Raw genomic sequence first — 27,306 nt, 5'->3', positions numbered from 1 at the left:
ATGGCACTCATGTTCACATTAGGGGAATATTAGAGGCATTCAACTTATAATCAACTAATTGAGTTTTGAACCAAAGAAATTGAGAGCAATAAAGAGAGACAGCAACATCTCAACTTCTACAGTGGACAACACTACTGTTCCTTATTTCTCATTGGTCACACAGTGAGAGTATTACTAATAGTGCAACAAATACCATTGGTTCTTCTTCTATCTACTTTATCACCAGCACTTAAGTAGTGAATAATTTGTAGGATACCATAACTCATAATTTGTAGTATCCAGAACGTAGTGAATAATTCTCTTCACAGCACTTAAGTAAGACTCTTTGGGTTGGAATTGAAATCTTGAACACAGCCCCACACTGAAGACTATGTTTGGTCTTGAGACAGTTAATTAATGATTCTATCATTTGTTGGTATCTTATCTCATGAATATCCTTTGTATTTTCACCCTTGTCTAGCTTTGTATAGAGAGATACATAGGTGTATTCGTTGACTTGACAAGTTCCATTCTAAATTTGTTTACCAACTCTTTCACATATTTTTTTTAATGAACAAAAATTCCATCATTCATTTATTTTATTTGAAACCCGAGAAAGAAAGTGAGTTCATCCATAAGGCCCATATTAAATTCACTTGTTATTAAGCTAGCAAATTCTGCACAAAGAAATTTATCAGTAGATCGAAAAAGAATATCATCAACATATACTTATACTAAAATAAAATTGTTATTGAAATTCTTTATAAATAGAACAGTGTCAATTGTACTCTTTTGAAAATCATTTTTAAGTAAAAAAAAATTGAATCTTTCATATCAAGCTTTAAGAATTTATCTCAATTCATAGCTATACCTTCCATGCTAAGACTAAGAGTAATTTAAAGTTCATCTTAAATTCAATTTGGATCTTTTTGAGAAATAAATAGTGTATTGTCTAAATATATTGCTCTTGAATCATTTTATCTTTTTTTCTTTTTACAATTTTTTTAAACATGAATTACACTTGTCAACAATTTTAGTAGAAAAATTGACAATATCTTAAGATTTGATGTAAATGAGTTTTATTTAGGACAATTAATATTAGAGACAATTTTTTCATTTTAATTAGTCATACTACTATAAAATTATCTCATTATATTAGATAAATTTTAACACAAATGTTAAAAAAATATATCAAATTTTAGTAAAAATTTTTAAAAAAGTCAATTCACAAATGTCATTTTAAAAGAACACTTAATTCATGAAATTTAAAAAATTTTTCTTCTAGAAAATCGGTGTAAAAGGATTTATAGGCAAGACAATCAATGAAAAAACCTAAGATTCATACAACGAGGACGAGATAGAGCTTTGGTTCTAGTCATATTGTCAAAAAGATTAGTAGCTAAAAACTTATTAAGATGGTAGTAATGGAGATAAACGAAGACTGAAATGAATTGCTAGGGTTTGCTTTCCTAATTGCCTTTTTCTTTTGACTTATTCTTATAAACACTTATTCTTATAAACACAATACAGAATAGTTTTTATCAAGTAGAACATCAAAGAGTGTAAAGCGTCATCGGGAGTAACGTGAAATGAACAATTATTATTAGTAGAAAGTGCAAATATTGTATTTTGAAAAAGCTTTAAAAATAATAATATAGATGTAGTAGGAAAATAGAATACAAGATACAAGTATTACTGTATACATGAAACGAAATCTAATACTGCTAATTTTGGAGGAAGACATTAAAATTTCTTTTATTTTCAATATAAGTTATTCTTCTTGCACTTTAAGTTGTGTATTATCCCATTTTTCAATACACGTGGACGACGAATAATATTATTGACACGTGATACAAATTGACTATCAATCTATCTAGGTGTCATTATATAACTCAAGTTTAATTTACACACCATCTTCATTGTATGTATATCATTATTAAATTAGTCAAAAAATAAATTAATTAAAAATAATTAAAATTTATTTTATTTAATATTTATTAATTATTACAATAATTAATAAATACTAAATAAAATAAATTATGGTATTTTTTTTATCTTTTTAATGTTACCGTTCATATATAAGATCCAATAAAACTTTGAACTAACTTAAATTCACAATATATTTTGACAAGAAAATAATTTATTTATAAAAAATGTTAGATGACTAATAAAGTTTATTATTTTTGGTTAATAATTAATTAATATTATTTAAAAATATAAAATAAAAATATACTATTAAATTATTAGATTAAAAAGATTTGTCTGATAATTAAAAAATATAAAAAAAATAATAATTTTTTTAGCTCTTCAGTTTTTTCTTTATTTATATATAATACATAAATTATTTATTTATTTATATATTGTTAAAACATCCAAATACTAAATCAATTTCTCTATTTCAGTATTTCCTCAAATGTGAAATACGAAAATATTTGGTGAATTTTATAATTATTATTTGATGTTTAAATTTTATTTAATTTATTTTTTATAATAAATTTTAAATATTTAAAATTATTTTTTTATATTTAAAATTAAATATTAATTTTTAATATTTTTAATAAATTAAACATCATTTTTTAAGCACCATAATAATCACTGTTATAAAAATAAATCAAATAACATATTTCTTTAATTTAAAGTTTAAACACATCATTACCTATTCTACGTTTTAGAAGAAGTGTATAAATACAATAAATAGATTCTCTATATTATTGGTATATATTAAAAGTTATACCAGCAAAGGAAACTTCAATATTTTGTTTCGTGAGTTAAAAAAAAAAAATTGATATTTTAATTTTTGTGAGATAGATTGGTTTCTAGTTTGACATGCACTCCACATAGCACATGGATCTCCATCTTTCATTCCAATTTCTATTCTTTGACGTAGGAAAATGTGGATTAAAAGCAAAAGAATTATTTTGGCTTATTCCTAAGGCAATGCCTAAAGATCTCTTCGACGAATCAATGTGTACCATGCATTTGACTATTGAAATTGGTGTAGACTGGTCGTCAATTAGGATGACAACTTGTTTAATGGCTATTACTTTTTTTTTTTGGAAGAGTGTTTAATACTTTAATGGCTATTGCTTTTTTGTGGGTACGAATGGCAATAACACCCACTGCGGCGGATATTTCAATACTTATATCTATTTTTAATATTAATTACTTGTTTTATTATATGTTCCATTATTTATAAGTATTTTGTACATAATAAGATTTAAACTCTTGCTATGATACTTGTCTAAGTGAATTTATAAACTAATTATTAGATCCATTTAAATTAATTTTTTGTTATAAATTCTATTTTAATGCAAGGAGAGAGAAACTGAACTAATGGACTAATGGGCTATATTAAGTTTTGGTGAGCTTGTTACACTGATTCTTTTAGTGGATTCAGTTAATAGTTTACATGGTGTCACGATCCTGGACACACTCTAATACTATCGTATTAGTACTTGAACTTACTCAACCTCTTGAGTTAAAACTAAGTCAGTTTAACCTTCAATACTTAGCAAAAAAGCTAAGAACACAAGAAAATACAAAAGAAAGAAAGTTTTGGTGGAAAGAACACTTTATTACTCAAGTGTTTGTTACAATATTAACTCATACATACTCAAACTCTAACTCTCACCCCCTATTTATAGCCATCCACCTCCTCAATGAATGGATAGGATTAAATCTAATTAACAGTATAGATTAATCATTTAGAACCTTTATTACAAATATCTATCATACCACAACTTTCTAAATACTTTTAGATTATTCCATACTACTCTTCATATTTCTATATACATCCACACTCTTCTAGGTTATTCTATGACTTTCTAGAGTCTTCTAGAACCTTTTAGGGTATTTCAGGACATTCTAGGACATTCTAGAACGTTCCAAAACCATCTAGAGCATTCTCAAACACTCTAGAAAATTATGCAAACACTCTAGAAAATACCTCGATAGGTTCAATGATGAATGCCTAATGGTCGACGGGCTCATGGACTCAGTTACCAGCCTTTGTCCGACCAACAGCCTCATGAACGAATACTTCCGGAAACACCTCACCACCAAGCCAGTTTGGACCATGCATGAAATCCAAATCGTCGCAAGGGAATACATAAATGACGAAGAGGTAAGGCAAGTTGTGGCTGCCAATAAACGGCAGCACGACAACACGGCACTTCGCAGCTACCCACCCGAAAGAACACTTTAAAACCACCGCCCCGAACCGGCCACCCTGGGTAGGGAAATTCACGAACTACATCCCCTACCAACACCTCTCGCAGAGATCTACCACCAAATAGCAGAACGGGACATCCTCTCTAAGGCCTGACAGCTAAAAGAACTGACAGGTAGAAACAAAAGCCTATACTGCGACTACCACAGAGGATACAGACACAAGACCCAAGACTGTTTGGATCTAAAAGACGCCTTCGAATAGGCCATCCGAGACGGCAAACTCGGGGAGTTTGCCAAAATCATCCGAGAGCCAAGAAATACCAAAAGAGAAAGATAGCCAGAACGGGAAAGGCGCAACCCCATGATGGAACGACAGGCACACCAGGAAAGCCCCGAAATTGACCCGACCATAATAGTAAACGTAATCACGGGAAAAGACGCACCAGAAAAATCCAAATCAGTATTAAAGAAAGACCTCAGGGTGCTGGCCATAAAAAATGGAACACCGATGTCATCCCTCCCGATAGTAGTCATGTTCCTTCCTGACGACTGCAAACACAGTACCTTGATAGAGGACACCCCTTTCGTCATCTCAGCAAGAGTTGGAACTGGCCTCATGAAACAGATACTAGTGGACATCGGGGCAGACTCCAACATCCTTTTTAGAGGGGCCTTCGACAAACTTGGCCTCCAAAACGAGAATCTACAAAACCATCGTAATGGAGTAATCGAGCTCGGAGATAATTTCCTCAAACCAAACGACTCCATCGTGCTACTGGCTACCATTGGTGCTGGAAACCAGAGGAAGACAGTCCTCTATGAATTCGTAGTACTAAAAGACTCTATGGCCTATAACATCATCCTCGAGAAAAAAGACAATCAACGACCTATCCGCCGTCATCTTCACCAAGTTCCTAATCATGAACTTCCAGGCTGACAACGGCACCATCAGAACAATACACGGAGACTGAGAAGTCGCGATAGAATGCGACAACACCAGCCTAGCTCTTTGCAAGATATCTCGAGATGCGGCAGGCATCTTTCTTGCCAACCTAGATGCCCGCCAAGATGACCAACCCCGACCAGAACCAGAAGGAGACACGGAGAAACTTCAGTTCAGGAAAACCACAGATGAATTCAAATTCCTCAACAAAAACCTAACCTACAACCTAAAAATCGACCTCATCAGGCTTCTAAAGCAGAACAAGGAATTATTCGCTTTCACCCCGGCCGACATGTCGGGAATAAACCCCGATCTGATGTCCCACCGCCTGGTTGTAGATCCGAAGGCCAAATTAGTGGCACAGAGAAAAAGAAAAATGTCTCCCAACCGAGAATCCGAGGTCAAAAAACAAATCAAAGGCCTACTAGAAGCGGGCTTTATCTGAGAACTTCCCTACACGACCTAGTTGGCCAACATCATGCTAGTAAAAAAGGCAAATGGCAAGTGGTGAATGTGCGTTACTACACGGACTTGAACAAAGCTTGTCCTAAAGGCGCCTTTCCCTTAACAAATATTGACGGACTAGTGGACGCCGCCTCAGGACATCAGTACCTCAACTTCATGGACGCCTACTCTAGCTACAACTAAATATCCATGCACCGACCTGACAAGGAAAAAATCGCATTTATAACCCTCGATGGAACGTACTACTACGTGGTCATGCCCTTCAGGTTAAAGAACGTCGGAGCCACCTACCAAAGACTCGTAACCAAAATCTTCAATAAACTTTCTGGAACCAAGATGGAGGTCTACATTGACGACATGCTTGCCAAATTCTAAATAGGGAAGGAGCTCATCGACGATCTTAAGCTCATACTGGACACCTTGAAGAAATATCGGATGCGCCATAACCCGACGATGTGCTCTTTCGGGATAGAGGCCGGGAAGTTCTTTAGCTTCATGATCACTCAAAGAGGGGTAGAGGCAAATCCGAAAAAACATAAGGCCATCCTTGAAGAAATATCAGATGCGCCATAACCCGACGATGTGCTCTTTCGGGATAGAGGCCGGGAAGTTCTTTAGCTTCATGATCACTCAAAGAGGGGTAGAGGCAAATCCGAAAAAACATAAGGCCATCCTTGAGATGAGCAGCCTGACAAATCTCAAGGACATCCAAAGGCTGACCGGACGACTCGCCGCCCTTTCCCGCTTCCTCGGCATCTCAACCAAAAAAGCCACCTCTTTCTTCAAACTCATGAAAAAGGGTATAAGTTTTAGTTGGAAACCCGAGTGCAAAGAAGCCTTCTAACACTTCAAAAGAGTGCTAGCAGAACCCCCTATCCTCTCCAAACCCAAAACCAGAGAGACACTCTACCTCTACTTGTCCATAACAGAGGAAGCATTAGCCGTATCACTAGTTTAGGAAGATGATCAAAAGGTACAAAATCCCATATAGTTTATAAGTAAATCCCTCTAAGGCACGGAAACACGCTACTCCAGGCTAAAAAAATTTGGCTTCGCACTGCACACGGCATCCCGATGGCTTCAGAAATATTTTCAGGCCCACCCTATTATAGTCCGGATGGACCAGGCAGTATTACAGAAGCCGGACCTCACAGGCCGGATGCTCACCTAGTCCATCAAATTATCACTGTTCCCAGTTGATAAACGGTGACCTATTTGACGTGTCTGGTGAAAAGCCAGGTGTCAACACCGATTTGTTAAAGGGACTAAAAACCCCTTCGCCAAAACATGAAAACCTAACTATCCTTGGCTCTTGCTGTTGTTACCTTTCTCTTCTTCCCTTCCTTCCCCTTTTCTGTTTTCCAACTCCCCTTCTACCCACAGCTACATTTGCTGCCTGCATCCCTTTCTATTTTTGCCGCTGCTGGTTGTCCTGCTTGGCTGCGCCGCTGGTGTACAGTGACTATAAGGGAGTGCTGAAGTAGCATATCAGAGAGTTCACGGAGAAGGGTTATGATATTATGCTTAGGGTTGATATACAGGGTGCACAGACGTAGAGGAAGGTGCTAGAAAAATCAGAAGTGTTTATTTTTCTAGTGGCAGAGAATGAGGCAGCGATGGTGGAGAGGCTGATGGATCAGAAGGCGGAGACGGTGGAGTCGCTGCTTGTGAGGATAGCGACGGTGAAGGAGGAGGGTGAAGCATGTAAAGAATTTTGATTATTGTGTGGTGAATGCGTAGGGGAAGCTTGAGAATGCGGTGAAGCTTATGGAGTCTATTATTAATGTTGAGAAAGCTAGGGTTAGACAGAGGAGTGCTATCATATAAGTATTATTACTAAGCAAATATGCAGTGCTTGCTTTCTTGCTTGTGTTTTGTGTTACTAATATTGTGATTGTGGATTTGTGATTCTTGTGTTATGTAAATTCTAGAATGCACCATAGAATTTGTAGGGTTTGATCTACTGTGATTTTTCTATGTTAGGGATTAGATTCTGTATAGTGAGCTCAATGAGTTGTTTGCACAGGTTGTATAGGTGTATGTATGATGGTGGAAAAACAGAGGGAGAAGATAGGGGTTCTAGAAATTGCGCGATGGAGAGGAAGTAAAAAAGAAGAGGAGGAAGAGGAAAGGAAGAGGAAGAAGAAAAGAGAGGTTGGTGTTGCGGTGATAGTCATGAAGGTGAAGTTCGATGATGATGATGATGGAGATGATGGTGACCGAAGAGAAAGGAGGAGAAGAGGAGGAAGAAAAAGGGGAAGAAGATGATAAGAGAAGAAAAGGAGAGTTTTTTATTTTTTTTTTGCGAGGAAGTTTTTAGTCCCTTTAACAAATTGGTATTGACATCTGGTACTGTGACATGACACATTTGATCTCACTGGACACGTCAAATGGGCCACTGTTTATCAACCGAGAACAGGGACTGATTTGTACAATTTTATAGATAGATGGGAGTCTGGTTGAGGTTTTGAGATGATTAAGGTGCGCTTTATATCTCGAAAAAAAGGTTAGGAACCGGATAAGGTATTTATATATATATATATAACAAATTGATTTGCAGTGGTTCACATCTAAACTGCCGCTATCTTGATTAGTTTTGCAGCAGAGGCCAACCTGCAACCCAAGCTCATCACAATTCTACCAATTTTGCGGCGGTTTTGAAAACAGCCGCTAATTTTCCGCCGCTATTCAGCACTTCTATTGTAATGTGATCAATTTTAATAATAGATTATTTTTTATAGACAAATTTAAATATTAATTTAAGAGTATGATATCGTATTACTTACGGTAGATTGTCAGAGAGATGCAGAACCAATTTTCATCAATAAAAAAGTAATATTATTTGTTTGCTACTCAAAGGCCTTTTAGTAGAAAGTGGATTAAATTTGGGCTTTTCATTTTTGTGCCATTAACCGGGCTGAATTCCAACAACGTAGATTTGGAGCTAATCCATGAAATATCCAAAAAGAATAAAAAACCTTGGATTTTAAAAAATCCTTGATCTTTGTCCAAAAAAAAAAAAACCCTGACCGAACAACCCCCGCCCACAAAAAAAAATAAAAGAAAAAAGAAACTATTCTAGGTACAAATGTTAAAATTTGAGGTACTTATGCTAACGCATATGGTAACAAGAACTGTGACATATATTGTAATACCTATGTACTTGAAAGCATATTAGGGTACACAACTAAGGTTTAAATATATTTAAATATAAGAGAAATAATATCTTTGTACCACATTATAAGTCTTGTTTATGGTAAGGTTAAGTAATTAGTTATACATATATTCCTAAAGAGGATTTTCATAAGAATCTAACTTTGTGATTACCTAAAAATTTAACTCTCAAATATAGACATGCATATCTGGTAAATATATTTGCATTGCAAACAGCCATCTTGAAAGCTCACTTTATGATTTCTCTTAATCCTACCAATTGTTCTATTCTTTGCAAGCCATATTTCTGTAAAAGATTTGTATTCAAAGTGGTTCTCAAAAATTAACGGTTGGGTCTGCTAGCCTGAGTAATGACTTTGGAATCTAAACATCGATGGTCCTATCCTAAAGATGTTTGCTGACAAGATTGAAGAACATTGTAGCTACTTACTTCACTTTTTTTATTTACAACAATGAGACATGTGTATGTTCTATTCACATCCATTTTCATAATTTATGCATTTTATGGAATACTTAGAATGGTCACTCTCCAAAATCTTATACTAAACTTCTCTTTTGATACTATTGTTTTGTCGATTTTTAGCAAATCGATGGTGGTTCGATTCTAATAGTTTGGAAGCGAAACCTACTCCTCTTTTGCAAGTACCAGTTTTCTATAAGTGTATCAAAGCGTCTCGAATTAGACGAGTATTGAAATAGAGAATAAATTGAAATTTGTAAAAGAATAAAAGAAGTGAAAAACAAAGAATTCGAAAAGTAAATTGGCTGAAATCGAAAAGGGTTGCGTTGAAATTTAAAGAAAGCAATAAAGATGTCTTTGACTGGGTCAAAGGACTTTGGGCATGAAAATTAAAAGTACTGGAATATAAATTGAATTCGAAAATTAAACAGTGCTTGAAACATAAATTTGCTTGAAAGATAAACTTTGCAGAAAATGTAAATGGAAAGTAAAGACATGTGGAAGGAATCCTACAGAAAATTGACTCGAAGCAGACTTAGAAAGTCCCTGGGATGTGAGTGTGCGTGAGTAATTTCTGAAGCAAAGTTCCAACCTTTATTTCCTAAAACTTTCTGATATTTATAACCCATGTCTATAACCGATCCTTAATTACATGACACTGCCTTATATGCGGATTCTTAGGTAACCGTTCCTGCTTTTTTACCCATAAATGTTACCCATGAATTCCTCACATGATGAAAGCCTTCAACTTTTATCCTTAGCGTAACCGTCCGATTTTCCTTTTGAACTCCTATTCGACCTCGATCGAATATTCATTCGATTTCCAAAGACAACTAAATTGAGTTCATGTAGAATAACTTCTAATAAATGCCTACACGTGCATCATTCTGACCTTTATTTTCACCCTAACATTTTTTCAATATTTCGAACTAACATATCCTAATCGAAAAACTTTTTGATTAACAACTATACACTTTATTGGGCATAAGAACAGCTTCCTTGTTCTCGAATTGTTGCCCAACCTCGGATTCATTGGAGCTCCTTGGTCGAAAGAATTATCTTAATTCATGAATCGAAATTCAACGAAGAGAAGTGAGCGAGATGATCGTACCTTTCAGAAATAAGAGGTTAGATTCATGTCATTTGTGCCTCTGAAATAGTTCATCTATCCTCAAGGGAGCTTTTGATATCTCTTTGCATCGAATCTTCTAACAATATATTTTGATACAAATTTGAACCTCTATGCTACATTATTCTCCTATCGTATTCAGATCAATATTCATCGTCTAGTTAATATTTATTTTATTTGTGTCACTTAACTACCTATTACAACCAACATCTAAAGAACTTCGTCTATTACCTCCTTTAAGAGGACAAAATACTTCAACATATGAATCGTAGATGACAAGAATGACAATGCAATATTACTCAACATAATGAGCATTATTGAATATCTTTATTAAATTTTGTATAATATTAGTATAATATTTTTTTAATGAAAAGTGTCACCAACTTGTATAAAATATCTTTCTTAAATTTTTTTCACCTATTTTGTATTTTGTATAAAATTTCATCGCTGTAATGAATTGGTAGTAATGATTTTTGAGTACACTTAATGACGGAGTTTTATGTTTTTTTTTTTTTTTTTGGTCAAGAAGTTTTTAATGGTTAAGATGGTTACTCATTTCAAGCCCGAAATCGGAAAAGATCCACCCAATTAACACCAAAATTGAATGAGGTTTATTCAATTCTCTCTAAAATCACAGTAGCTGTTCCCAAAAACAAAAAAAAAATCATAGTAGCTCCACTCAATTCAAACACTAAAAACATAAATAAATACATTTGAGTAAACAATGTAATAATTTGAAATTTTTTATTTTTGGTGTGGGAGAGAGAAAGGTGTATGACAATATAGTGTGAGGAGAGGGGTGTTTTATTTGGTTATGGGATGATATAAATCGGACGGTCCGATTTGTGATTTCGAAAATAAAAAAAAATTAATGTTAAAATCGGACCATCTGATTTTTATTTTAACAAATAAAAAAATAAAAATACAAATCGTACCATCCGATTTGGAGTTTAATTTTTTCTTCAAGCAAATCGGACCCTCCGATTTATGATTTATTTTTTTCATCAAACAAATCCGACCGTCCGATTTGAATAAAACACCATATGAAAAAAAATACCTAATTTTTCAATAACAATGTATTACACATATATTTAACCAATATAAAAAAAAATTAGCCTAATAATTTGTGTTGCAAAATCATTTTTTATTTCATTTCATTTCATTTCAGAAAATAACCTCTTTGTGTCTACTCTCAATAATTCATGACATTGACCAGTGGGACATAGGGGAAGGGATGTTGATATGGCACCATAAAGTAAAAAAGAATGACTTGCGCCAAGGAAATGCCACAAAATACACTCCGTCACTCCCTAGATAGTAGATATAAATCCAGGAATCTTATCTGAATATCAACCTTTTTTTTGTTTTTTTTTTTTTTTTTTATCAAATACGAACCTTACAAATATTAGTTTTACGTATATATAAATTTTAGCTTCTAAAAATTATCAATATAAAAAATTTTCTATGCTTTCTCAGTATAATGTAAGCTTACTAAGACATCCAAGTATCCAATAATGAGGACCATTGTAATTTGGGATATTTTATTTTTATAAATTAAATAAATATAATAATTACCGAAATAAATAATTATTTAAAAAATATTTACCAAAATAAATATCTCTCTTATCTCGTTCACACTGCAAACGAGATAACTTTACATGTATCTCTTTACAATGTAAACGAGATATATGTATTTAAAAAAAATTTAAAAATAAAAAAAATTTTAATAATATCAATAATCCAAACTTTTAGCATGCAATTAGTACATAAAAAAATTGGTAGAAGAGATTAAGATAGATATGTTTGATCAATTAGTATTCAAAAAGAATATATAAAACATTTTAGACTAAATTATGATCCAATTGGATTTATTTAAATTTGAAAAATAAAAAATTCGTACATGTTTAAAGAAAATTCCATGATGAAAATAAATACGGTAATTGTGCCCACCTCTAAAAATGACAAGATAGAAAGCATAAAATTGATACACGATAAATAAAACACAACAAGATGAGATAACTGTTTGTCAATTGTTAGGAGAGGTTGATGGGGATAATGGGAAGAGAATTAAAACGGTTATCTCTCACGTGGATAGTAGGAAATACATGAGAGATAACCGTTTCAATTCTCTCCCCACTATCCCCATCAACCTCTCCTAACAATTAACAAACGATTATCTCATTTTTTTGTGTTTTATTGATCGTGCACCAACTTTAGTTTTTTATTTTAGGGACGCATGAAGGAAATCGGTACTACTGATTTGATCTTGTGTCTACGTGGCTTGCATGCGGTGAGTCCCTGTGTGGTCCGTGACTCCTCCCTCCTCAGACTCCCTCAATCGTCATTCAGAAGACCAAAATACCATAAACACAAGTGTGTATTAACTCTCTGTTTTTTGTTTCGGCTCCTTTTTTTGAAGAGCCATTGTTTTCTTCCATTTGAAGGTTGCATGGTTTGTGGAGCTCTAGATTTATTTTTTTAAGACAAGGAAGAAAAAAATTTCAATGGATAAATATATTGTAAAATATCTTGATCATCTTTCATATGTAAGTAATTTTTTTTGTCTGTAAAATTATTTATAATGTTAACATCAATTATAAATTGCTTAAATGAACTTAAATAGATGTTATTATAGAGTAAAAGTTAGTTATAATAATAGATTTTAGTGTAATAAATTAATGTGAACATAATAGTTAGTCTAAATAAACATGTGAGTACTCTATTTTTAAGAGTTTAGTGGCTATTATTATTATTATTATTACTAGCGGCTCAACAGGCACTATCGTGCCTGTTCAGCCGCTTTTCTATTATTTTTTAAAAAAATTAAATTTATTTTTTGCTAATATATTATTTATTTTTTAAATTTATTAAATAAATATTTTTTATTATTTTAATATTGGCATGACTTTATTTATATAATATTTTGTTAAAATTAAAACTATTATAAAAAAATTTTAAAATGTTAAATTATAAAAATATACAATAAAGAAGTATATATATATATATAGTTCAAAAAATAATTATAATAATATTATCCTGATTCAAAAAAATTATATATAAATCAAAATACATATTAGTTATTTACAAAAGTTAATTTTTACTTAAATGTCTCAGATATTTATATTTGTCTTCATATTTTTTAAGTGGTAGGCCAAAATATGAATCTGAAGAGGTCTTCATTTTCTTATAAGTAATGAAAAAAAAAGAAGAAATGAGAATGTTTATTTTTTTTATTTTTAAATATCAAACTATAAGAATAATTAATAAACAAAATAGGAGAATATAAAAATTGTGTACCTGACAAAAATCTTCGTAATTCATCATATATATCCTTATTAATAATTTTTTGAGTCTTGAAAAACTGTCAGATTTATTGATTATAAAAATAACTATATAAACGCTTCAAGATTATTCAATTAAATTGATTCCTTAATATAGTAGGGACAAATTCAATTAATTCAATTAATTATAGATTTGATAAAATAATTTAAAAATAAAAAATTTATTTAAAAATAAATATAAAAATTTTATAAGTTATTTTATTTTTTAATTTTATATTCATAATTTTAATAGATAAAAAATATTTTATTTTTTAAATTTTATATTCAATTTATTAAATTATCTTTAATTTAAATTTTTTTTAAATTATTAATGTATACTTTTATTATATCTTCTTATTGTATCACACACTATTATTTTCTCTTACTATTACTTCTATCGTACACTATTATTGCCTTATTCTCTTTTCTCATTTTCTTCTTCTCCTCACACCTTCTCTTTATCCAATCGTAATTAATTATCACAAAGTACTATTATCGCAACTTTCAATCTTGTCTATCACTTTGATCTATAATCATTTATTATGTTAACTTTTATGAGTCGTTGAAGTGTTGTTAAAGAATTGGTTTTTGTGTCTTCTGAATATCTAAATGTATGAAAACAGTAGTTTTTTCTTGATGTGAATTTTAAGTTGTCTTATTATTCTATTAAAAAAATATACCAAATAAAACATTCAAAATTTTTGCTCAAATTATCAAAATTTGATGTCAGTAATCCTTAAAAATAATATTAAATACATTATTTTAACTAATATAACAAAAATAGTATATTATTGTAAGTTTTTAACTAATAATTATAAAATTAAGTTGCAATTTAATATAGACCCTTAGAATAAAAGACTGTCATTACTTCTTACATTTGACTACTATTATATAAGTTGTATGTTTGTTTTATTCTTAATCATCACTTGATATAACTCATATTTAATAGGTTAAAAAATTCTTTCTTTCTCTCTCTTATATTCTTAACTTCTTCTATAATAAATTTTTTACATTATCTAATACATAAAATGTCACATCCTTACATTTATCTTAAAAGTTAAAAGTTAAAGGTAAATTATATTAGTATTTTTAATAAAATTAAAATAAAAAGATAAAAAGCTACTGAAAAGAATAATATTAAATTTGAGTTTTGCTATGTGTACACCAAAGTCCGCCACCCGTATAAAATACATGCTAGAATACAAATACACATTGAAAATAAATTAAACTACACATGTATTTATTATACACAAATACATTGGTGGCTGATTTTGGTGTACAAATAGTATTTTTGATTAAATTTTATGTTCTTTTGTACCAGAATATTACAATTTATTAGATTATTATATTATCTTTGTACTACAGAACAAAAAATAAAATTCTATATCTTCTTATTGTTACTTATTTTACTTTATTTTTATTACAGTTTATTGTATTATTATATTATTTTTGTATTATATAACAAAAAGTGAAATTCTATATCTTCTTGTTGTTATTTATTTTAGTTTATTTTGGCTATCTAAATTAGCCTGTATAATATTGTAAAGGTTGAAACTATTTTTAACAGAAAATTTAGATATTTATTGTGTTATCAGGTTATTTAAAAAAACTAACTCATAGATATTATTATCCTACCATATCTTTAATGTTATATGTCAATCTAATATTTAATAAAAAAAAATATTAACCGACATAGAACTGATTAAAAATTTAAAAAATAATTAGCAAAATATCCTTGAGAGTTTTTTCACTTTACTATTGATACATACATTTTCTTTTCCATCTTTTATATGCCAATCAAATAATCAATACTATATACCAAACAAATAATATTTAATTAATTAATTTTTTTGAAATATAAATTATTTATTTTAATTGAATTATAAACAAATTTGCATATACTTAAATGTCAGAACTCTACATCGTTAATAGTTTAGGAAATAAACATATCAATATTTTAACAAATCATTGGTAGTTACAATTTTTTTTGCGTCTTTTTATGTCAATCAAATAAGAATTTAATTTTGATATTCTATTAGTGTAAAATAGTTTTACACGTACATCTAATCACCATCAAAATTAAACTCATCAAATAATCAGGACTATATGCCAAACAAATAATATTGTGGAATAAAAAATTAGTAAATTTTTTGTTGTATAATTGATTTAATTTAATTTAAAAATAAATATTTATGTACTCAAATTTTAATTACAATACTTTATATAATCAATAATTTAGAAAATTAAAAAAATAACATCATTAAATACAAAACAGTTTAAAAAAATGAGATTTAAAAGGTAAATATTGATGCACTTAAAATTTAAAAAAATATTCTACATAATTAATACTTTAAAAAATTTAAAAAATAATTTTATCTTGTACAAAATCGTTTAAAAAAATAAAAAAAATTAACAAAATAATTTATAAGAGTTCTTCGGTTCATTATTGATAGGTATATGCATATAAAAAAATTAAAAAACAAATATCAGATAAAAAAATAATTTTTTTAAAATTAAATTGATGAAAGAAAACTTTAGATGTGAAAGATAGATTAAAAATATATAAGAATTAATACAGTTTGGTAAGTAAACTGAAGAGAAAGGAAAATGAAGGTGAAAGTTATGCGTGAAATTAATAACTATAGTAAAACGGTATAAAATTTGCAATTGTAGTGAATGGAAGCGAGGAAAAGATGGAGGCGATACAATCACGATATTTAAGGAAGGAGAATGATGGCAACAGTAATAATACAGAAAAGTGCACCTAATGGTGAGAGGAGAAGCACTAAAAATTGAATAATGAGATTAACTATTGGTATAAAGTACTCACATAAAGAATATACCCAAAATAAAATGATAAGATCGATAAAAAAAATTATTTATCACTCCTAATTATTTTTTTTCTCCTTTCATACATGGCGTCTAAAATCAACATTTAGCATAGTTACTATCTAGTTCAGAAAATCACAAAAACTTATCCAAATAATTGTTACATGCAGAGAAGCACATTCAGAATTGGAAAGAGAAATAAGAAAAATTGAAAACGGATAAAATTAATAAACGAATAAATTATTGGAATAAAGAATTAAAAAAGAGGTTAATTCGTATCGACATTATATATTGTTATAGATTTTTATTTGCCTGTTTTAATTGTAGTCAATCGGGCTACTTTTATGTTTGTGGTACCTCCACTTGTGTTTGGCATTGGAGTTGGAATTGAAGTTGTATCAATTAATATGACAACTTGTTTTCTTGTCGAATCATCTCCGAATAAGTTGCACGTCTTCTAGTCAGGTGTTGCTATCTTTGTTCTTCGGTCATTTTCTGTCTTCTTCGCCTAGCAGATTCTGTCCAAGTGGTCGACGTTGACGTGATTGTTGATTTCGTGATAGCAAGATGCAGAGAAGAAAAACGTTTGCGAGACCAAAATTGAAAGTGAAAGAGTAATTTAATTTTGTTGGGAGTTAAGTACGACTGAAGGTGGATCAGTTTTTTATTGAAAGTGGGTCAGTTTTTAAATTGAGTACGTAGTGGTAGCAGTTTTTTATTGGAAGTAAATCAGTTTTAAAACATGTGGTGGGGTTGAAAGTGAATTAGTTTGATAAATTATTTTTTTGATAAAAAAAAATAGAGGACGTAGTAACAGTTTGTTATATTGAATTCAGTGTTTAACAAACTTAAAAAATAGGGGTAAAATAGAGAGAAAAAATTGGATACTAAATTTTTCTATCCCATTATATATTGGTATAATCCATTATATATTGGTATAGATTTGATTAAGGAGTACTCTTCTATATGTAATTTTTTTTAAATATAAACAATAGACATCAGAAAAATATATAAACCGTGTATTATAATTTAATAAATTGGTATAGATTTAATTAAGAGTACACGTTTATATGTAATTTTTTTTAAGATAAACAATAGACATCAGAAGTATTTAAACCGTGTATTGTAATTTAATTAATTTTGTTATAGAATATCAACAAATTATGTTATTATTTGAAATAAAATGAATTAGTTTTAAATTTTGTCATAGGTAAAAATAATTTAAAAAAAATAAAAAATTAAATACGTAGTAACAGTTTTTTTATATTAAAAGTGAAGTGGGTAAAACATTTTCTTGAAAAAAAAGAAGAAAGAGGGTAAAATGGGAAGAAAGAATTGGATACCAAACTCCTATATCCCCATTATATATTGGTATAGATATCAACAAATTATGTTATTATTTGAAATAAAATGAATTAGTTTTAAATTTTGTCATAGGTAAAAATAATTTAAAAAAAATAAAAAAATTAAATACGTAGTAACAGTTTTTTTTATATTAAAAGTGAAGTGGGTAAAACATTTTCTTGAAAAAAAAAGAAGAGGGTAAAATGGGAAGAAAGAATTGGATACCAAACTCCTATATCCCCATTATATATTGGTATAGATATGTGTTGTTAATGGTGGAAGTTTTTTATTTAAAGTAACCGACGCATGCATGTACGGAGAACTTCTATCATTAAGGGTAATATTGGAACATAAAGTTGGACACCAAAAACTCTGTTTTGGCATTATATATTGTTATAGATATGTCAATCTAATAATTAATAAAAAATAATATTATCCAATGTAAAATAGATTAAAAATAAGAAAGAGATTAACAAAATCAATTAACAAAGTTCTTATCCTAAGTTGCCAGATTATTTAAAAAATCAATTAACAAAGTTCGTATCTTACTATATTTATTGTATCTCACTATATTTATTATATTTATTGTGTTATATGTGAATCTAATAATTAATAAAAAATAATAATTTTTAATATAGAACATATTAAAAATAAAGAAAAAAATTAACAAAATATACGTAGAGATTTTTCATTTTACCATTGGTAAATATAAATTTTTTTACATCTTTTATATGCCAATCATATGACAGATGAATAATATTAAATTAATTAATCTTTTTACAATAATTTAAAAAATTAGTAAATGTCAATTTTAGTACTCTTTATAAATAAATGTCAAATTTAATACTCTACATAATTAATAATTTAGATAGTTTAGAAAATTATAAACATAGACTTTAATAATACGTATCAATTAATAAACATAGACTTTGATAATACGTATCAAACAATGCAAAAAAAATATTGATAAATTTTAATAAATATAGAATATATTTATAGATAAATTTTAATACTATAGAATATATTTGAGTAGTAGTGCTCGATCTATAATTATACAAAAAAAATACAAACTTTAGATGTAAAAATGGAATAAGATAAAGAGTACTTGTCCTTTGAATTTTTTTTAAAAATAAAAAATTAGTACTCATAACGTCTATTATTACTCAAAAGGTACCTGTATTTGGCAATGAAATTGGCATAGAAATTGTATCAACTTCCTTGTCAAATTCTCTCACGATGATTTGCAGGTGTCCCTTTCTTAGTAAATACATTTCAGAACCAAAAGATAGCAGCAAGATGCAGAAAAAAGGATCGACAATAGTGAGGAATATTTGTAAGTGGAGCAGTTATTTATTTTCTCACGATTGCAGCAGTTATTTAATGGGTTAATGATTTTTTTTAATTATAAACAAAAATGTATTATTACTATTTTATCCATAAATTTGATTTGTAAAATGAATTATTTGAAGGCAAATGGTGTCTATAAAAATTGGACACCAAACTCTAGTATTACCTTTATATATTGGTATAGATTATTATTATTATTATTATTATTATTATTATTATTGAGATAGTTATATATTTACATGATAGTGTTATTATACTGATAGTGTTATTATGGAGTAAAAATTAGTTATAATAATAAATTTGAGTATAATAAATTAATATAAATATGATAGTTAGTCTAAATAAATATGTGAGTACTCTCTTTTTAAGAGTTTGGTGGTTATTATTATTATTATTATTATTATTATTGTTATTATTAGCAACTATTTTTTTTAAACGTGATAAAATGTTATTGTAGTTAATACTTTGTTAATGTCATTATTATTACGTGTTTGTTTATGTTTTCAATATTATTATTATTTTATTCTTGCTGTTGTTGCATTGTGATATGTTATTACTAATATTCGTATGTATTCAAATTGTTAATTGAAAGTAAAGATATTTCACTTCTGAGTGCATATCGATATTTATTAACATTGATATTATTATTGTTGTTTTATCATTATTATTTTAACATTTATTATTATGTGTTGATTATTTCTGTCAGGGTTCTATAATAATTGGACTGAGACACTTATATGCTCAACGTGTCACAGATTCCGAAAATTTCAGGACAAACGGCCTTGATAAATGCCTTGGTAGAACGGTGGAATCCAGTGACTCATACGTTCTATCTCCCTATAGGTGAAAATACTATCACTTTAGAAGATGTAGCTTTGATCCTCGGACTTCAAGAAACTGGGCTACCAGTTACAGGGCCAACCAACAGTAATTACGGAATCATGGTGCAAGAATATCTGATGAACTTTGGAGTTGCACCAACAGCGAGTGAATGTAAAGGTAGTTTTATCAAGCTAACATGGTTGCGTAGTGTTAAACATGGAATAATGTTAACTACTCATGAGACTATGGAGCGTTATACCAGGTGTCACATTATGTCGCTCTTTGGTACGACATTATTTGCTGACAAATTCGGTGCGGGAGTGCATTGGAAGTTTCTACCCTTGCTGCGTAATATTTCAGAATCAGGACATATAGTTGGGGATCAGCATGTCTTGCCCACTTGTACAGGTCTCTGTGTAGGGCCACGCAATATGATTGCAAAGATTTGGATGGGCCGTTAGCACTGTTGCACGTATGGGCTTGGGAGCGGATGCCTTTCCTTGCACCAATTCGCCGTCACCTGCATTGGCATACTCTGGAAATTCTGGAGCATTCATGGCATCGAAATCCAAAGCGCGCATGAAAGACGGTTTTTCGAATGGATGCTCACTTGCTAGTGTATTTGCGACATCTTCTATGTCCGACTCAATGGTGCAGTCCTCTTGTTCCTCGTTTGTATTCGGATCAACGAAATCGTAATTGCCTTCATATTCCTCTTCGCTGTCACCGTTATAACTTTTCCAATCGAAATCATAATCATGTTCTTCCACCGTATTCGGTAATTGTTCGAACTCCACATACAGCTCAATAACAGACACTTGTGATTGGGCTGGATAGTAGATTGAGAACATCTCTTGCAGGCTTATGTCATCATCGATGCACATCGCCTGAAATTGAACGAATCCACCGAATACTAATATAGGTCGTCTGTATAAAATATTTGTCACCCTCTTTGGTATATGCGAATCTATATTTTGACAAATATAACTCTTAAATTCTTCAAAGAACGCCATAAAAGAAAGAACAGATATACAAGGATTATTACACATAAATATCACACCTTCAGCTGTTTTAGATAAAATTTGACTATTATAATAAATTTTAAAACTAATATTATTATTCATTTTTGTGATCACGAAAATTATATTTCTATTATAATTTTTAAAAAGAATTAACTAAATATCATGGTCTTAAAATAAAATAATTATATAACTAAAATGAATAAAAAAAATTTACCCGCAAATATGAAATAAAAAAATAGCTTGCACACATGAAAAAAGAAATAATAAGAAAATTAAGAAGTAAAAGAAGAGCATTAGAAAGAGGAGAATAGATCGAGAATCGCAAGACATTACATTCACCCACTCTATATATAGAGAAGTTAACAAACAAATCATTACTCATGTTTATGAATTAAATAATTTCAAAAATTTTAAAAAAGGAAATCAGCACTATCAATTTCATGATGGTATAGATTCCAAACACATTTTTGTCCTACTTGAAATTATAAGTCCCATTTCTATAATTTTTGTCCTATTTAAAAATCGTTAGTCTCATTTTCATATCATTTTGTCCATTTTGAAATCGTTACTAACGATTTTTTTTATTATATTTTCAATTCCCATGTCGGTACATTACACTAAATTAGCATAATATTCCTGTATTGCACTCATGCTTTGATAATATGTAAAAAAATTAACCTCAACTTCACGCTTTCATCTTTTCATTTTAATCTCTTCTACCAACATTTTTATGTACTAATTGCATACTAAAAATTTGGATTATTGATATTATTAAATATTTTTTATTTTCAATTTTTTTTAAAATACATGCATCTCGTTTACACTGTAAACAAGATATACACGTTTCGCGTCAATCCATCTTATCTCGTTTACAGTATAAACAAAATAAGATAGAAATATTTATTTCGGTAAATATTTTTTAAATTATTTATTTCGATAATTATTACATTTATTTAATTTATAAAAATAAAAAATCCTTGTAATTTGCAAACCTTATACAAAATAAAATGCAGTCAATCTCAGCCCTCCTCATAAATCATTAATTCCAACAAATAGAGAAAACCATCTCCTAAAATATTCAATTTTTATAAAATGTTATTTGAAAAAAAATTAGTCCTTTAAAGAGAATCTCAATTTAACAAAAACAATAAAAAAATACAAAGTCATATTCCATAAAAAAAAAAAAAATCTTAGATTCTAACAAAAATGGCAACACTACTTAAAATTTGTAAAATGTGGATACCCACTCTGTTCCTATCCAGTTATAGAATATTCATCTTAGTCCGTCCTAGTATATATATATATAATTTTAATATATAATATATATGTAAAAAAATTAATAAAATTATTAATAATATTATTTGATATTTGTCATTCTTATATATATTTTTTAATTTATGTTATGTACGTGATCATAATTATAAAAATTTTAAAAATTAATTTTTTTGTTAAATTTTAATAGTTATAGGAATATGTAGAAACGGACGGGTTTTACGTCCCATTGTCACCCTGGTGATCTTTACAAATTTATTTAAAAAATAATATTTTTCTACCTTCTAAATTCAGTGATTTGTGCTCAACAAGTTTTTTGTTTTGCAATTTTTTTACATAAATTACCAAAAAATAAAAAAAAATGATAAAGGATTGAGTGCAGAATATTTCCTCAAATTTTTGTACGTACTGTATAAATAATTTTTCAAATATTTCAACAAAAATTGGATCAAATATATAAATAATTTACCATTTAAAAAGAAAAGTATATTTTATCAAACTAAAATCATCATTTAAAAAATATCTTTTTTAAATTATTTTATCAAAAATTCAAATAGTATACTCCAGTAAATATTTTATTTTATCTGAGACCCTGAAGATGGCAGAGTCAAGGACACCTGAAAAAAAATTAGAAAGGAAACACAATTTACACGTGAAAGCATGTGAAAATAAAATATACATAGTAAATTATTGATGTAATGGTATATACGGATTCAAACTGAATCCAACAATTCAAAACCTTTTCTGTATTACTTATTTCAAGGTTTTACCAGTAGACAGTAGTACTACAATATACAATTAAACCATTGATTAGCCGACAACAAACATCATTTTGGTCAAAAGCAGGGAGCACTAAATTTGAAATTTCAATCATTTCGCCCGCAAGGATCCAAATGACTGTGTTTTCGGATAATATTCTAAATTCTTTGCTGATTAAACTCTAATAAAAAATGTAGATCGGTTTATGTTATTTGAAAGATGAGTATTATTTCTTTTCTTTACAATTCCACAGATTATTATTATTATTATTATTATTATTATTATTATTATTATTATTATTATTATTATCTTTTTTGTACATAATTTGAAAGAATATTTGCATTTTTACTTCACAATATTCACCAATGGTACATGTAAAGGAAATAAAATTCTATGGACTGCAAGATTATTTCTCACAGAAATCCTTGAATGGAGAAGAAGAACAAGATATAGGTCTTCTTACATGAATACAGGCACAACTATTTTTTCCCCCTCAAAAATAACTTTGAATAACGAAATACAATAGCATCACAATTCACACCTATAACTATTTTTCCTTTCACAAAAAAAAAAAAAATAAAGAAAAAAAGGACAAAAAGAAATGAGAAAACAAACCCAAAAATCACCAACGCTAAATTACAAAGAAGCAACAGCTAAAAATACCAGAGTGACAAAAGAATACAAAAAAATAATAGGATTAAATTGAATCACCATACTTGCCCATGCATCTAAGAGCTGAAGGACAACTTGAAAGAGTGAATGAAAAAAAACACCTTGTTGACCACACAACATGCTTTAAAGTCTGAAAGAGATCTTCATAAAGGATTTGATGAAGTCAACGTGATTTACCAAAAATTGTGGCCTAAGCAGCCACGGAAGGTTCCTGCATAATTGAACAAAATCATGTTATCACACAAGATTCCCGTCAAATAATTTAGTTGAAAATTAAAAAAAAAAAAAAAAAAAAAAAGAGTGGTTGTAAATGTTTCTAATATAAGCATCAAATATGCTCATATAGCATGCAAGTATTTCTTGAATTCTTGCAGAATGAATATTTAAAAGGTATGAAATCAAGCTAGTTCTACCAGACTACCCAGCACCACCCCCCTGAAAAACATATATATATATTTGTCAGAGTGATACTGTAAGAGCAAAGCCAACCTTAGCAGTCAAGTTTGAAACAGCGAAATGAAACTTTTCTCTTGTTTTAGTACTGGCAACATGTCCGGCTTTCGCCACCTTGCTAAAAGCACCATTTAACCATGCCGTTCCGGCAGTCACATACCTGCAAGGGACCACAAGTATGCACTTCATCATCGTTGACATCCAAATAATACAGACTATAGTTCATCCGGGTATGATCTAGGAAAAAATCTAAAATTTATTTTTCTTTAATTCCATACAGAAATCCAAGAAAATAAGCTGCAACGGAGATCATGTTTCATATTCAGCCAAACCTGCTAGTTTTGACAGCTGATCCTGTATCATTCAACTTCCTCTCAGCTGCGAATATCGCTGCCATCGTTTTATCGGAAACATGAAGCTTCTGATCCACGCTCTTCACTTTCTCATTCACTGCAGAAATGCCAACTGTCAACTTTTCTGTGAGTCCAACTCTCTTGTCAAAGGAAATGACCTTTGCCGATGCATTAGCAGTTAACTGATGCTTTTCGTCAAATGCTTTAGCTTTATTAACGGCATCTTGTCTGATTGCTGAACCTTTTGCCAGCATATTCGTAACTACATCCTGTGCTCTATTAAGGTACATTCTTCCATTAGTGGGGCTGGTTTTCCCCTCCTGAAAGGGATGCAGTAAAAAGAACATAAGCTCAGTTGGAGAAAGAGAACATGAAAACAAATATGTTGATTACTGATTAGTACTTTATCCTCAAACAACTCTTCAAAATGCGAACCAAAAGAGATAGCATGGAATAGAAATATTGAATTAATCTTCTCAACTATTTTGCAACTCCAAGGCACATGCAAATCGAGAACAGCTAATCAGGAAAAAAACGTTAACTATGAATTTTTATTTACCTCGCTATTCAGCATAACATCTCCGGATGGTGCTACACTTACAGCATTTTCCACCTTTTGTACTTCCTGCATAAATTTTGCATTATAAGTTCAGAAATTCACAACAATGCATCATACAAGAATATATATTATTTAAGAGTTCTTTCCATATGTACCTGCAACTCAGAATTCAGTACATAGTTCTCAGCTGGTGTTATACTCACAATCTGGTCTACTATTGTTGCTCCCTGATAAAAGACAACAAAACTTTGACTTCCAGAAGCCATAAGGTGAAAAAGCTTGTATTACATGAATAAGTTCCCAAAACAGTATCAATGACAACATGTGACCATGACAAAAGAGTGAAAAATAGGTCAGAAAGATAAGGTATTTCTGGTTATAGACTTGGTTCTAATTTCAAGAAATTGGTCCTTTCAACTTGAAATGTCAATTATCAACATATATATAAATGTACTTAAATGAAACATTTTTCACAACTTGCAATCTAATTAACAGAAGCTCCAAAGTGGCTTCTCGATTCTTGAGGGCTTCAATGTCATAGTTCCTTCTAGAGTTCACTTGAATTCATTTAATTATTGAGGGAACTATATCTTTATATAAACCAGGTTGCCCCATAATACTGTCATACAAGTGACGTTTTGTTAAACATCTATTGCAAGGTGTGCAATCTTACATCATATCCCAGCACCTATCACAGCACCTAATGTTGATGTATAACAGATATGACAAACATTATTCTACTTGAAACAAACACGACATAGTTTCTTATTTACAATATGAACCAACTTAATTCACAACCTCATAAATTTTCAACATAACAAAAAGCATTAACTTCTCAAAATCACAATAGAGCACTTTCAACATGTCTGACACACATAACAAGCATGATTAAAAGATTTCATTAGCAAAATGATCAAAATAGCTAAGAGACATTACTGATAACAATAATGCAATTTCAAGTGCTTTGGGGTCTTTAAATGTCACAAATGCAGTCTTTGATTTCCCATGTTCACTGCAAAAAAAGAGCCACAATATAATATCTTTATCATTTTGTTATTTAGAGGGGGAAAAAAAAAGGATGTTAAATGCTGCAACTGCAGGAGCTGAATTCAAGCCACATATAGTTTCAGCATAGAATACTAGTTCAAATCCTAAAACAGAACATCTTAAGTGTACCAAACTTCCACTTAACTTCTTAGCTGGGATTGAGTAAGGCCAAAATAAATTAATAAGTAAAATAAAATAGAATGATGGTTAAAGTTACACCCTACCTTATTCAGCTTTGCTTTACTCTCAATACATCAATTAATGAAATTTAATATCAATAAATTAAAAATAAAATGTTTAAGCGTTAACTGTTAAGAGCAGCACGTGATTTCTTGTCTACCTTTTGTACTTTTTCTTTCCCCCCCAAACATCCTAGCCAGAGGTCTTAAAAATTCGAGCTAACGAAAACTGGATTCAAGAAACCTTCTTTTTTTCTTCAAATTCTAAGAAATAAATAAGCTAAAATTTAAGAATTTTCTGCACAGAAAATGAGAAAAGTACGTACCTCAAGATCTCAATGTGCTCAATTTCTCCGGAGAAAGAGAAGAACTCGTGAATCTCTCTCTCACCGGCTAGATCTGAGAGTTGCTTCACTTGAACCGTCCTAGTCTGCACCAAAAAATAAATAAATAAAAAATAAAGTAATAAAGAAGTAACGGAAACTCAGAAAAGAGGGGAAATGGATTTTGAAGAAGAAGAAGAAGAAGAAGAAGTTTGAACAAAGTGAGCAGTAACCTGCATTGCAATGTTTGAAGAAACAAGGGAAAGATGCTTCTTATTTGGCGTCCGCGAATGCGTAGAGTGATGGTGATGGTTTATTGGTGTGTCACAGAAGACGAAGAACAAGAACAGGAACAGCAGAGAGTTTTGTTGAATTGAACAAGAGAGAGAGAAGAGAGAAGAGAGAAGAGAGAAGAGAGGACGAAGAATGTAATGGTAGGCTGTATATTGTATAATGAGTTGCCGAATGTCATTAAGAAAATTATTAATTATTTAATACGTGTAATCCTATGATTAATTGATTATTTAAATATTAACTTTAAAAATATTTTTTTTTGGATAAAATATATTTTTGTTGCAAATTATGTGGACAAAAATGTTACCACCGAACCAAAATTGGCTAATTTTTTTTAAATGGAAATGAGATTAGTGATATATTTTAATATTATAATTTTTTGTATTTTTTA

At 29.9% G+C, this 27,306-nt stretch overlaps 1 protein-coding gene across 1 annotated transcript; it reads right to left on the bottom strand.

Moving 5' to 3' along the window:
• Window positions 1–23,359: 23,359 nt before the first annotated feature.
• LOC112754839 (binding partner of ACD11 1) lies at window positions 23,360–27,079 on the bottom strand. Its single transcript, XM_025802624.3, has 8 exons — window positions 26,855–27,079; window positions 26,625–26,728; window positions 26,009–26,084; window positions 25,228–25,299; window positions 25,073–25,138; window positions 24,493–24,833; window positions 24,197–24,320; window positions 23,360–23,918 (listed from the first exon to the last, which is right to left on the bottom strand). Exons 1-8 carry the CDS (start codon window positions 26,858–26,860, stop codon window positions 23,898–23,900), a joined length of 810 nt encoding a protein of 269 aa, XP_025658409.1. The 5' UTR covers window positions 26,861–27,079; the 3' UTR covers window positions 23,360–23,897.
• Between the last annotated feature and the right edge of the window lie 227 nt (window positions 27,080–27,306).

Source organism: Arachis hypogaea, chromosome 16 (assembly GCF_003086295.3).
Source record: "Arachis hypogaea cultivar Tifrunner chromosome 16, arahy.Tifrunner.gnm2.J5K5, whole genome shotgun sequence".
NCBI classification, from domain to species: Eukaryota; Viridiplantae; Streptophyta; class Magnoliopsida; order Fabales; family Fabaceae; genus Arachis; species Arachis hypogaea.
Note: the sequence above shows the minus strand (reverse complement) of the source record. Positions and strands in the feature narration are given on the sequence as shown.

Excerpts from the sequence above, each read along its gene's own strand:
- LOC112754839 (XM_025802624.3), bottom strand. Across the intron at positions 25,300-26,008 it reads AAATTGCATTATTGTTATCA|GGAGCAACAATAGTAGACCA; the intron begins GTAATGTCTCTT and ends GTCTTTTATCAG. Across the intron at positions 24,321-24,492 it reads TCAGCTGTCAAAACTAGCAG|GTATGTGACTGCCGGAACGG; the intron begins GTTTGGCTGAAT and ends GGTCCCTTGCAG.